Below are 12607 nucleotides of genomic sequence, written 5' to 3' on the forward strand. Positions count from 1 at the left end.
GTGGAAGAAATATTTAGAGTTCCTGCCTCCATTACCCAGATAAATCTCCAGTTTGCCTTAGAAGACACTTAGGCACTTCCCCACCTCCACACTCCCTGCTGCTCCAAGGTGGGGCCAGGCAGAGGACAAGGACAAAGCTCCAATGAGCTCTGAGTAAAGAATGAGTCAAGATTTGGGGCTCTTGTCTTGGGTTAATCCAGGATATTTCCTGGTCCTAGGTTCCCCAAGCTGCCTTCTTCTATAGCTGCACTTCTCTTCCCCGTTATCACCACTCACCTATGTTCAAATGTGAATGAAAATATTTAAATATTAAAAGACAGATACTTCACGACCAAATCAACAGTGCTAGCCACTGTAGCTCATCAGGTATCATTTCCCTTTGTTTGTTGGCAATTCCCAAGAATTGTGTCAGAGATATCAAAAATACAAGAGCACAAATATCAACCTCTTTCACAGGACAATTTTCTTTACTCACAATTTTATATCTTGAGCTTCCTTATGCATGATCTCCAGAATAGACTTACAAGCCGCAGAGGTGCCTTCAGGTGTAGAGAGGATAGTAATTGACTTCTCAGCAGCCCCTGCATTTTCTTTACGGTGGACATCGATTCTGATAGTGGGTGCAAGCAGAGAGGAAAACCAGAGCAGTAAGCGTGTATTCACAGTGGAGTCCGTAATTACCAATTGCAAAGTCATAGGGCTTCAGGGCAAAGCAGATGACTCACTTCCCTCAAGAGCATAAACTTTCAATAAGCTGTCAACATCAATGCCTTAGGAGGCAAGTTTTAATTCTAGGAACACTCCCCTTTCTCTTTCCTCAATCCAACCAAGCAGGGACATCTTTTCATTCTACCCAAGCTGTTTGTGCTTACAGCTTCCTTTCAGATGCCACAGAACAAATGTCTCATGACAAAGAGCCTGGATTCAATCTGCTCTAAAACAAATAGGAACGGGAGGGCATGCCAAGAGAGGAACTGGAATCCCACAAGCCAAGTTGAACTGCTTATTCTGCGCAGTATGTCACTCTTCATTCATTGGATGAGCAGATTTCACCAGTCTGCTCCCCCCTTTGCAAGGTTCTTCCCACATTTTGCCTCCTTGATAGAGGAAAGTCTGCAACAAACAGTGATAGGAATGGAACCTAGACAGATGACAATTCTACTTCAAGAAAAGCAAGTGGTCAATAAACTCAAAATGATGTTTAATTTCACTAGTAATTATATGTCTGCCAGTTAAAAGAATGTCATTTTCTTCTGAACTTTTTTAAAAATTGAGATAGAAAAAAATATGTGCAAGATGATGGGTAACAGGGCACACTCAACACTTTTGCTAGGAGTATAGAGCAAACTGGTTCAGCAAAATGCTGAGCACCTTGTGACTCAAGAACTGTACTTCCTGTAACATCTACTCCTAGTAATATCTACAGATACAGTCTCATACGTGGGCCAAGAGCGATGTTTCTTACCCTTGGCACTAATGACTTTTTGGGCCAGATTCTTTGCTGTGGGTGGGGTGTCTTCTGCATTGTAGGAAATTTACCAACATCCCTGGCCTCCACCTACTAGATGCCAGTAGCATGCCTCTCTCTCAACTCTAACAGCCAAAAATGTCTCCAGACATTGCCAAATGTCTACGGGGGTTGGGGCAGTGAGATGATCATTTATGGTTGAGAACCACTGGCATGGGAAGGTTCCATTTCTGACAGATAGAAAGTCAGAATTATCTAATTGCAGGAAGAGATGGTTAAATGTAGGAAGAGATGGTTAAGTAACAGTATATTCATATCATACAGATGTTTTTGAAAATGTGGTAAAACTACAGGTACCAACATAGTACAAAGTCCTTAAGTGAAATAATGCAATTCATATCATGACATGATTTCTTTTTTAAAGTCACACATGTTAGTAGATACAGGCAACAAATCCTATAGAGATACATCCCCAACTTACCAATGGCTACCCGGGTGAGACGAATGGTAACTTTTTAATTTACATATTTATATGTTTTGAATTAAATATGTCTGCTGTTATTTAAAAAGTACAAGAAAGAAAATCAGCTACTCAAAAATGTGTGTTTTTAGGAAAATTAAGTGTTTGTTGAGTTCCTCTGGCCACTCAAACACTTAAAGACCTAAATAACTCATGGCCGTGAGAGTGACCACTTGATCATGCCAATAAAATCAAGGTTTGGCTTTCATTTTCCTAAATGTTTGGTTGAAATCTAAAGCTTTACACCTCAAGAGTGAAAGAAAACTAAAAATAAGGGCATGAAACAAATTAAGGGCTACCTAAAAATAACTAATAAAAAAAATAGTGTCTTAGGTAACAGTCCCAATCTTAGGAGTCATCTTCCCAGCTGCTATTTCAATCCCCAGTCACTTTCAGTGATGCGTGTCTTCCAGTAACACATTAGCATCCCTCTTTGCAGTTTATTTCCACCCTTTCACTGTGCCTGGATTACTAAACTCCGATCCCCTGAGAGAAGGGAATGTGGCTTTGGAGATTAAAGTGGCCCTCTGAGACCATTCCAGAAACAGAGGTTCTGATAATGACTAATTTCAATGTCAAGAGTTAATTAAATCCACTGGCAGAGCTCTGCAAATGAATCATCGGATATAACAAAGATTGCTTCCCTTCCCCATCCCCATTTTCCTGCCTTAAGTAAAACAAACAGTTCAATTTAAGTCACAGCTCTTTCATCTGACAGAGAAATGAATAGCTCGAAAAGGAACAATTCTAATCTGCTACATGACAAGGAAGGGAAGCCATATAAAGAATTTCTGCAGGTAACGGTGGATCAAGGGAAGCAAGAAGCCCTTAAATTTTAAGATAAAAGCCAAGCCGACTGACTAGGTTATGGTTATGGTCCAATTGTCTTTCCCACTCCTACATGATGAGGTCAGGGCCATTAATTTTGCATTCAGGTAACCAGCACCCAACATCTCCTGCTTCAAAGCAGGGGAAGGCAGGATCAGATGTCACTGCAGGGAGCAGGTGGGTGTAGACCACCTCTTAGTACAGTTCTTTTTGGTTCTGCATGAGAAATGGGTCAGCTAGTCCAATGCAGGCATGGTGCCTATGATGAATACGCATGTGCTCTTAGGCCTGCTGGAACAAACACATAAAGTATACACAGCAGTGTAGTTCTAACTTTTAGGGAAAGATTAAGCTTATTTCGTCGGATCACATTAAAAAAAAAATCATTCTCCTTTCTCAATTTAAAAGGCAAAATAATCTTGTCATTTCTGTAGCTGGCCCAAGGCTTACAGGATGGTATTTTTGGATACAACCTCTTTTTCCCAGCACATTCACAGGTTCTTCAGGAAAAACGTTAGTAACAGGCCCAGAGATGTGCCCTGTAGCACGTTACCGAGCTAGGTATGGGGGGCAGAGCTTGTCACCAAGCTTCTCTGGGTCAAAAAATATCCACATACTGTACAACAGCATGGTTTCTAAAGCAAAACAACATATAATGCATGAGGACTGAGAAGTATCTTAGACACACGTGAAGGGCTTCAAGCATAATTCACATGTAGTCATTTTAGTCATTTGACAAATAGAAGATCCTTCTATGCAGCAAGGCCCTGGCCTTGGCCCTGGGGCTACAGTAGTAAATAAAAACAAATAGTTCCTGCTTTCTGCTCATGATAATTAGCTCCAACATTTGGATGGGAATCTTCCAATCCCTTAAAGCCCACCAATTAAAAACATCAAAAAATATCCAGAAGAAAAAGCCATTCTAATCACATGGCTTAATCACAGGAAAAATTTGGATAAATAAGATGAGTGATTCGAGTAAGGCAAGACTGAAAAACTATCTCTGTATTGAGGCCACAAATAAAACGGATTGGACCCAGAAAATTACTTCTAAAAGCAATGAGGGGAGGTGGGGGGTAAGGGGTGGAACAGAGAACAACCTAGAAGCTGCCTGTCTGTCTTCCAGAGCCTCCCCAACCAGAAGAGGATTAGGTATCATTTGTTTTCCATTCATGTGTGAAAATCTGAGGTTCCGTTTGAGACTCAGGATTAGCTCCAGATTTATATGAAATGAACACCAAGATACTGCAAGATTTTTATACATTTCCCAAGTACTGTACAAGGAGGCCTCATGGCTGCGTTCAGAAGGGCACCAAGTACCAGAACGACACACTGCTAAGATTCCAAGGGGAATTCTCCTGAACACCCACCATACACTCAGCATACTCACTTAGACTGGGTCTGTTTGGTGATGTTCCGAATGGTGGCACCTTCTTTTCCTATGATGGCTCCAACAAATTGGGTGGGAACCAGCAGGCGCAGAGGCAAATCACATGGTTTCTGCTTGGACACAGATCCTGGAGACCCCTGCCTTGAGGAGCCCCTCTGCCCAAGCCCCCGGCGACCTCGGGGCTGCTGCAAGGGGTTTTGCTGGGCGGCCATTTCATCAGGGATATAGGCTACTTTCAAGGTGAAATTCTCTAACTGAAATCCATTCAGTTTGTCTAGTGCTCTGAAAGTTGAAAAGGGGCAGGTTTGGGAAAAGGAATCAGTCTATACGATACATCTTTTAGCAAAGCAACACCCATCTCTTCTACTCAGCATTACTAGCTATAAACTTCTGAGTAAAGCCCCAGCACAAGCAGCAAACCTGCAACACACATAATCCTCCCCCCCCTCGCCCCGCACCACCACCACCTGCACACATTTTCCTTTGAGACAGGCGCAGCGGGGAAAAAGGCCACAAGTTTCCAGAGGGAACTCATGTGCCATCTACTAGTGAAAAATAGAAAAACAAAAAACATTTTGTCAAACTCTTGGTTAAGTTTAACCCATAAAGTTATTAACAGTTTAGAATAGCTAAGCAGCAAGAGAGAAGGCAAGTGGGCTTCTTGCCTTGGCTAATGTTTCCAAATCACAGTGGAAGAGACATTAGAAATACATACCTCTTTTACTTCACCCTCTAAAATGTGAAGTATTTAAAACCATTTTAAGAAGCAGTGGACAAATATCTCTAAACTATTCACAAACTATCCTGAGTATTAAATTCTACCAGTCACACTCAGTACCTATTATGAGCCAGTCCCTGAGAAAACAGTGGTCCCTGACTTTGTGGTTAATGATCTGATTTGGGGCAAAGAGGCAAGGGTGGTGATAAACCAAAGAAAGAGAATTACTTTCTAATCTGCCGACTCTACCACACTATTTTGGGAGAGTTTCTCTCTTTTTCATCTGGTTTTTTTTTTTTTTTGAGACAGAGTCCTGCTCTGTCACACAGGCTGGAGTATAGTGGAGCCATCTTGGCTCACTGCAACCTGTGCCTCCAGGGTTCAAGCGATTCTTGTGCCTCAGCCTTCTGAGTAGCTGGGATTACAGGCGTGCACCATCACGCCTGGCTAATTTTTGTATTTTTAGCAGAGATGGGGTTTCACCATGTTGGCCAGGCTGGTTTTGAACTCTTTGACCTCAAGTGATCTGCGGCATTGGCCTCCCAAAGTGCTGGGATTACAGGCATGAGCTACTGTACCCAGCCTCTTTTTCATTCTTGATCTTTATTTTAACACACAAGGAAACGTGCCCAAATGTTGAGCATAAATCTCAGTGAATTTTCACGAGGTGAACACGCTCATCCAGATCCAGAACTAGAAAACACCAGGGTCCCAGAAGCCCCACCAGTACCTGCTTCTAGTAGTTACTGCCCCCCTACCCCTTGCAGACTTCTAACACCATAGATTAATTCTGCCTATTTAAAAATTTTATGTAAGTATGTATGAGTGTACATATGTATTCTCTCATATCTGGAAACTTTTAACTTATTGTATATTCATCCAAATTGTTGTGTTCTATTTTCTGGGTTTGTTTTGTTTTGTATTCATTTTGTGTGTGTGTGTTCTATTTTGAGAAGAGAAAATAATAAATTAGTAGAGAGGATATAGCCCAGATTTCATAAACATGCACCTAATAATACATCCCTTTCTAACTCCCCAGTGCACAACAAAATGAAAAACAAAAAGAAAGAGGTCCCCACATTTCCCAATGTCACGCAGGTTCTTTGCTCAGATTCTGTTCCAATGGCCCTGAGTTTACCCCAGGTGGGAAAGAAAAACAGGCATAAAATGGTCTCTTTCTAGTTGCTTGGTGTGGTCGTTTCCGGCTTATACACTGCTTTACTTGCAAATCTACTCTCAATTCTTGACCTAAATAGAAAGAAGGGGGTAGAGTGGGAGACAGTTCTAGCACCGAAAACGTCACTGAGGGCTAGGACCTGGAAGGCAGACCTGGGCAACCAGAGGGCTCACTGACATTCTCCGGCCCAGAATGATTCTCGGTTTCTCACTTCAGTCCTCTATCACTGTCCTACCTTCTCTGGCACATGAATGAACTCTATTGTAAAAGATCAGTCATGCAGAAAGTAGCAAGTGGTTGCTTTGGCACCATCACCAACCCTCCAAGGCCCTTCCCAGAACTGCTGCTCACTGCCATACTTCTATGAATGGACCAGTCCTTTCTATATGTTTACAAACACATGTATTCATGTTCGGTACCTTCGTTAAAAGCATAATTGGGATTGTGATGTACACTGCTCTGTGGCTTCTTTTTAAATACCATGTCTTGGGATATTTCCATGTGATTTCTATGTCAGAGGGCATTCTTTTCATAAGCTTCAGAGGGTGACAGCTGGCACATGCCACACTTACTTTGCCAATGACTTGATGACAGACCCCTAATGCTGTGCTTTCCTCCTGCCCCTTTTTCCTTAAGGGAATGTGGATTAAGGGCCCTAAAATATTGTCGTTATTTCTAAAGGAAGAGAACAGCTGATAAATTTTAGTATTTATGGTGTATATTTGTTATAAAAAGTTGGAGTTGCAGAAGAGTCAACCAACTACAGATTCTTTCAAAACAGCTTTAATTTTTTTTTTGAAACGGACTTTTGTTCTTGTTGCCCAGGCTGGAGTGCAGTGGTGTGATCTTGGCTCACTGCAACCTCCACCTCCTGGGTTCAAGCAATTCTCCTGCCTCGGCCTCCTGAGTACCTGGGATTACAGGCACATGCCACCACCCCCAGCTAATTTTTGTATTTTTGGTAGAGATGAGTTTTGTTGTGTTGGCCAGGCTGGTCTCGAACTCTCGACCTTAGGTGATCCACCCACCTCGGCCTCCCAAAGTGCTGGGATTACAGGTGTGAGCCACCACACCCGGCCTTAAATGTTTTTAAAGCCGGGAATAAACAGATCATTGAAGGTTCTTTCAAAAAAATCAGGAAACCTGAACCCACTGAAGGCATCAATTACATCTAGGCATAAAAGGTAGTCTAGCCTTTTTCATTATAAATGGCGTATTGCCAGCTTCAGAAGAGAATAAGTATATTTTGACTAGTAAATTAAGTCATTAATGTTACAAAAATGGTAGATAACTTTCTTCTTGACTGAGATAGACATATACAGATAGATATCATTCTCCCTGGGGTAAAACCAAGGTATACACACGTCAGTTACCAGATGTTTCTATATTCCAGAACCATCTAAATAGTCACATGTATCACAAGAAACAACTTTATAACTTGGCAAAAACTAACGTCTTTTTTTTTTTTTTTTTTTTTTTTTTTTTGAGACGGAGTCTTGCTCTGTTGCCCAGGCTGGAGTGCAGTGGCGCGATCTCGGCTTACTGCAAGCTCCGCCTCCCGGGTTCACGCCATTCTCCTGCCTCAGCCTCCAGAGTAGCTGGGACTACAGGCGCCCGCCACCTCACCCAGCTAATTTTTTTGTATTTTTAGTAGAGACGGGGTTTCACTGTGTTAGCCAGGATGGTCTCGATCTCGTGACCTCGTGATCCGCCTGCCTCGGCCTCCCAAAGTGCTGGGATTACAGGCGTGAGCCACCACGCCCGGCCTTCTAATTTTTATTGTGCTGCTTTAAAAAGATTTTTCCTTGTGGGGAAAAGAAAAGATTCTCTCACTGAAGAGGTCAGGTGGCCTGGGGCTCTAGTCCCCAGTGTACCTTCTGGGCCCCAATGACTAAAAACTAAGGCTGTTCCAGGCAGAGTGCAGACAGCCACTATTGAGTGTATCTTACTATCTAACTGCCATCTAAGCAGAGTTCCTGACGCTCAAATCACAGTGCTCCATCCACACTCAGACACAACTGAAAAGGTACAGGAGGAACCTAACTGCAGAATGGTGGCTTTCTCATGACTGCAGCTCCTAAATTACTGAATTTAAGTCAACTACTAGAACCTTTCTGGGCACAAAGTTTATTATTCAGCTATGTCATATGGTGATCTGCTGAGTTCATGGGGAAAAAATTTTTAGTATTTTCACCAAACACACCGTAAATGCAAGACATGAGATGAACTGTCATAATTATTTGACACACATGTATTCAGAGTTTTTGTTTTTTTTTTTTTTTGAGATGGACTCTCACTCTTTTGCCCAGACTGGAGTGCAATGACGCGATCTCGGCTCACTGCTACAACCTCAGCCTCCTTGGTTTGAGCAATTCTCCTTCCTCCTCCCAAGTAGCTGGGATTACACGTGTCTACCACCACACCCAGCTAATTTTTTTTTTTTTTTTTTTTTTTTATTAGAGACGGGGTTTCACCATATTGGTCAGGTTGGTCTCGAACTTCTGACCTCAAGTGATCCACCTGCCTCTGCCTCCCAAAGTGCTTGGATTACAGGCGTGAGCCACAGCGCCTAGCCAGGATCCTGTGATTACTTGACTCTTTGCTCTTGGTGCTATTTTAAGGGTTGCTGAGAAGATGCTGAGCAATTTTGCCAGTTGGTAGAATTTAATCGTATTGATAAGAAGTTTACTGGGGTGAGGTGCAGTGGCTCATGCCTGTAATCCCAACACTTCAGGAGACCAAGGTGGGTGGATCACTTGAGGTCAGGAGCTCAAGACCAACTTGGACAATATGGTAGAACTCTGTCTCTACTTAAAGTACAAAAATTAGCCAGGCAGGGTGGCGTGAGCCTGTAATTCCAGCTACTTGGGAGGCAGAGGCATAAGAATTGCTTGAATCTGGGAGGTGGAGGTTGCAGTGAGCCAAGACTGCCCCACTGCACTCCAGCCTAGGTGATGGAATGAGACTTTGTCTCCCCCCCACAAAAAAAAAAAATTGTTCATTGGGGTAGATCACAATTTAGAGCTGAATGGGCCTCAATAGAGACAATAAATAGTTCAACTTGAGGAGGGAGAAAGAGAAAGAAAAAAGGAGAAGAAATGAGACCCAGACAAGTTAAACGTACCCAAGAGTCCACACGTACAGATCTGAATAGTGAAAAAAGAATACGGACTAGAGACCACAATTCTAGTCCAGCTTGAACATTAAGTAACCACGTTATCCTCCAAAGGTCATTTTCCTGTTTGGCATTAGCCATCTCCCTAATAAAACTAAAAGATCAGATTCATGGTCCCTTTCAGCTCTCAAATTTCATGCCTGGCTGGATGCAGGAGCTCACACCTCTAATTCTAGCACTCTGGGAGGCCAAGGAGGGAGGATCACTTGAGCCCAGCAGTTTGAGATCAGCTTGGGCAACATAGTGAGATCCCATCTCTTAAAAAAAAAAAAAAAAGTTAGGTGGGTGTAGTGGCACATGCCTGTAGTCCCAGCTACTTGGGAGGCTGTGGTGGGAGGACTGCTTGAGCCCAGGAGGTTGAGGCTACATTGAGCCATGATTGTGCTACTGCACTCCCAAGTCTGCCTGGGTAACAGAATGAGAATCTGTCTCAAAAGATAATAAAATAAAATAAAATAAATAAAATTCCATGTCTAAAAATCTCTTTTTTATTCCCAGATGTCACCCTGTATATAATACAGGGTCCTCACAAAATGAAGTTTAACCCATTATTGAAAAGTCATGAATTCAATGATCTCCTTGTACCAAGAATAAGGGGTTGACACAATTCAGCAATCATTACTGAAAGCCTGGGTAATATGATTTTAAGGATGTACTTTAATGAAATAAATATGGACAAAGCCCAAATGTAGGGCTTCATGACTAAATTGGTTCTAAAAACAAAACGAAACGATATGGGCAAATGCCCTAGATGATGCACAACAGAAGATGGGATAGGTAAACTGTGGTGAGGATCCAACACTATGCAGAGATTAGAATCAGTATAAATACACTGAAGGAAAAACACACAAAACTCTGCAGAGTGATCTTTGTAATTCTGAAAGTTACAATGCATAGGACAAAGTCTACTAAACTATGGCAAATTTAACAGTGGTTATCCCTGAATGGCAAAAAATCCCTTTGTCTCGCCGCTTTATTTCTTTTTTGAAAATAAGTCTTTTATTGACACAATTGTCAAAGTTTAAATGGGAATTTTCTTACCGTTAGCCACTGGCGAAGTTGCTTCAAACACTTCTAACCATAACCACATTTACCTTATACAGATCTTCACAGTCATACAAAGGAACTGCAATGATAGTTTCTTTTTTTTGTTTTTTTTTTTTCTCTTTTTTCTTCTTTCGAGATGGAGTTTTGCTCTTGTCGCCCAGGCTGGAGTGCAATGGCGTGATCTCAGCTCACTGCAACGTCCACCTCCCAGGTTCAAGCAATTCTCCTGCCTCAGAATGATAGTCTTAAAGTATGAATAAACATTCCTATTCCCTAACAAAAACATCAGAATAACCCCAAACAAAAGAAAGTGTAAGAACTCAATGTCTACACATTTTCTAGGGGGTTATTTCTTTGTCACACATGACAAATCCTCTCATGAGTAATGTCTGTCCTTGACTGTCTTATCTCAACATCTCTGGAAGAGTGAAGGAAAAAGGTGAGCCTCTCTTGCTCTGAGGAGCAAGAAAAGGTGCATTCACTAAACACATACTTCCATTTTTAATGAAACTAATGAATTTGAAATTTAAACTTGTCAAATTTTTATTTTAATAATTCAAGACTTAAGCCTAAAATGAACACACGTATTAGTATTTTCTAGAACATGTGTGCTATTAACCTTTGATTTATTTTAGCCACAAGGTGGCAGGAATTTCCATGTTAAATTCTGTCTTAAAGACAGCCATATTTGAGGACTCCTCTTAAATGACATTCATAGAGCTTTAAGTAACAGGCAGCTACAACCACGTTAAAACTAGGTCCCTTGGCCGGGCGCGGTGGCTCAAACCTGTAATCCCAGCACTTTGGGAGGCCAAGATGGGCGGATCACGAGGTCAGGAGATCGAGACCATCCTGGCTAACACAGTGAAACCCCATCTCTACTTAAAAAAATACAAAAAACTAGCCGGGCAACGTGGCAGGCGCCTGTAGTCCCAGCTACTCGGGAGGCTGAGGCAGGAGAATGGTGTAAACCTGGGAGGCGGAGCTTGCAGTGAGCTGAGATCCGGCCACTGCACTCCAGCCTGGGCGACAGAGCCAGACTCGGTCTCAAAAAAAAACAAAAAACAAAAAACAAAAAACAAAAAACTAGGTCCCTGGCTCCTCAGCATCAGTGACCAGCCATCACTGGAAATGAAGTATACCAAACAATAACAGGGGGGCAGCAGCAGCAATCAAACATCTTGGAAAAATACTTAATAGCTGCTAACTTTTGAGCTCTGACTACCTTACCTTATAGGTATTATGAAACATGTTTTGGAGGCATTATCTTAGTTTTCTCAGTAGCCTCATTAGCTAAAGACTATAGTTATTCCCATTTCAGAAATGGGGCTGAACCATGACAGATTAACTTGACCAACGTCAGCTAGAACAGTGGTGGCACACAGTCTATTCCAAGAAACTGGGCTCTGGAATTGAACTCAACCTCCAAGTTCACTTCACAAGTACATCAAGGTCACATAGCCTTCCAAGCAACAGTTGTTACAAAGAGAAAACTGAGAATTATCAAAATAGCCCTTTTACCTAAAGATTGAGCTTTGGGTGGCCTGCCAAAGAAGGCATGGAGAAATGACACCAGGCTGTCATGTTTGGAGCCCATGGAGCAGGCCTATAGGGTTCACTGGAAGTCCTCAAAGTCAGTCCTGGAAGGACCAGACTTTCCCAGGCTCAAGCCACTTCAAACTGCTCCAAGCAGCTCAAACCAGTGGGTTAAACTATAAATACATGCATATATGCAGAAATATTTGTTTCTCTTTAATCTTCACTTTGTAGCTGAGAAAACTGAAACTCAGAAGTCGAGGTTACTAAGTCCGGGCTACCTGACTTTGGAGTTTACACTTCTCTACTACAACCAATGCCTCTCAAATAAAATTAATTCTCCTCACAGAATGAAAATATATTCCACATCCCTTTTAAAAGCTTATTAGAAAACTCTAATAACAATTTTTGTAACACTGTAACACAAAACTGAGTTTTTCACTCCTTAGATCGTTAACTTTTTAAATACCTCATTGCTTTCTAATTCTCTCCATCTTTGAATTCTTGCAGAGGGTATGAGAACAATATTCCTATAAGGCCACTTGACTGGCAGGAACTAAAATTAGGCAGTCTCTCTCCAAATATTCTTATTGGCGACTTTTGGTCAGTATTTAGTATTTAATAGGTGTTAACTGACTGAATATTAGAACAAAGGATACGAAGACTACTTCCCTAATCGAAATGCCTAATTTATTTAAGTTACCTAATTCTTAATTACACAATTCCTAACAGACTTTTCCTTCCTCCT

General features: G+C 41.8%; 2 protein-coding genes across 4 annotated transcripts in view; both read right to left on the reverse strand.

Annotated features, from left to right (window-relative positions):
- Positions 1-4652, reverse strand: part of TOMM7 (translocase of outer mitochondrial membrane 7) — a 540985-nt gene extending 536333 nt beyond the window's left edge. The window contains exon 1 of one of the 2 annotated variants that reach the window (XM_050783160.1): positions 4649-4652. The gene's annotated coding sequence lies outside the window, so the exon portion shown is untranslated. Of the gene's footprint in view, positions 1-4371; positions 4376-4648 lie in introns of those variants that run through there. The other variant, XM_050783162.1, reaches the window with a different exon arrangement.
- The window catches only part of IGF2BP3 (insulin like growth factor 2 mRNA binding protein 3), a 153815-nt gene that overhangs the window by 31672 nt on the left and 109536 nt on the right, over positions 1-12607 (reverse strand). For both annotated transcript variants that reach the window (XM_050783129.1, XM_050783130.1), the window contains 2 exons: positions 4207-4488; positions 476-610 (listed from right to left, as the gene is read on the reverse strand). In XM_050783129.1, coding sequence (XP_050639086.1) covers positions 476-610; positions 4207-4488 — 417 coding nt within the window. The remainder of the gene's footprint in view (positions 1-475; positions 611-4206; positions 4489-12607) is intronic.

This window comes from Macaca thibetana, chromosome 3 (genome assembly GCF_024542745.1).
Source record: "Macaca thibetana thibetana isolate TM-01 chromosome 3, ASM2454274v1, whole genome shotgun sequence".
Classification (NCBI taxonomy): domain Eukaryota; kingdom Metazoa; phylum Chordata; class Mammalia; order Primates; family Cercopithecidae; genus Macaca; species Macaca thibetana.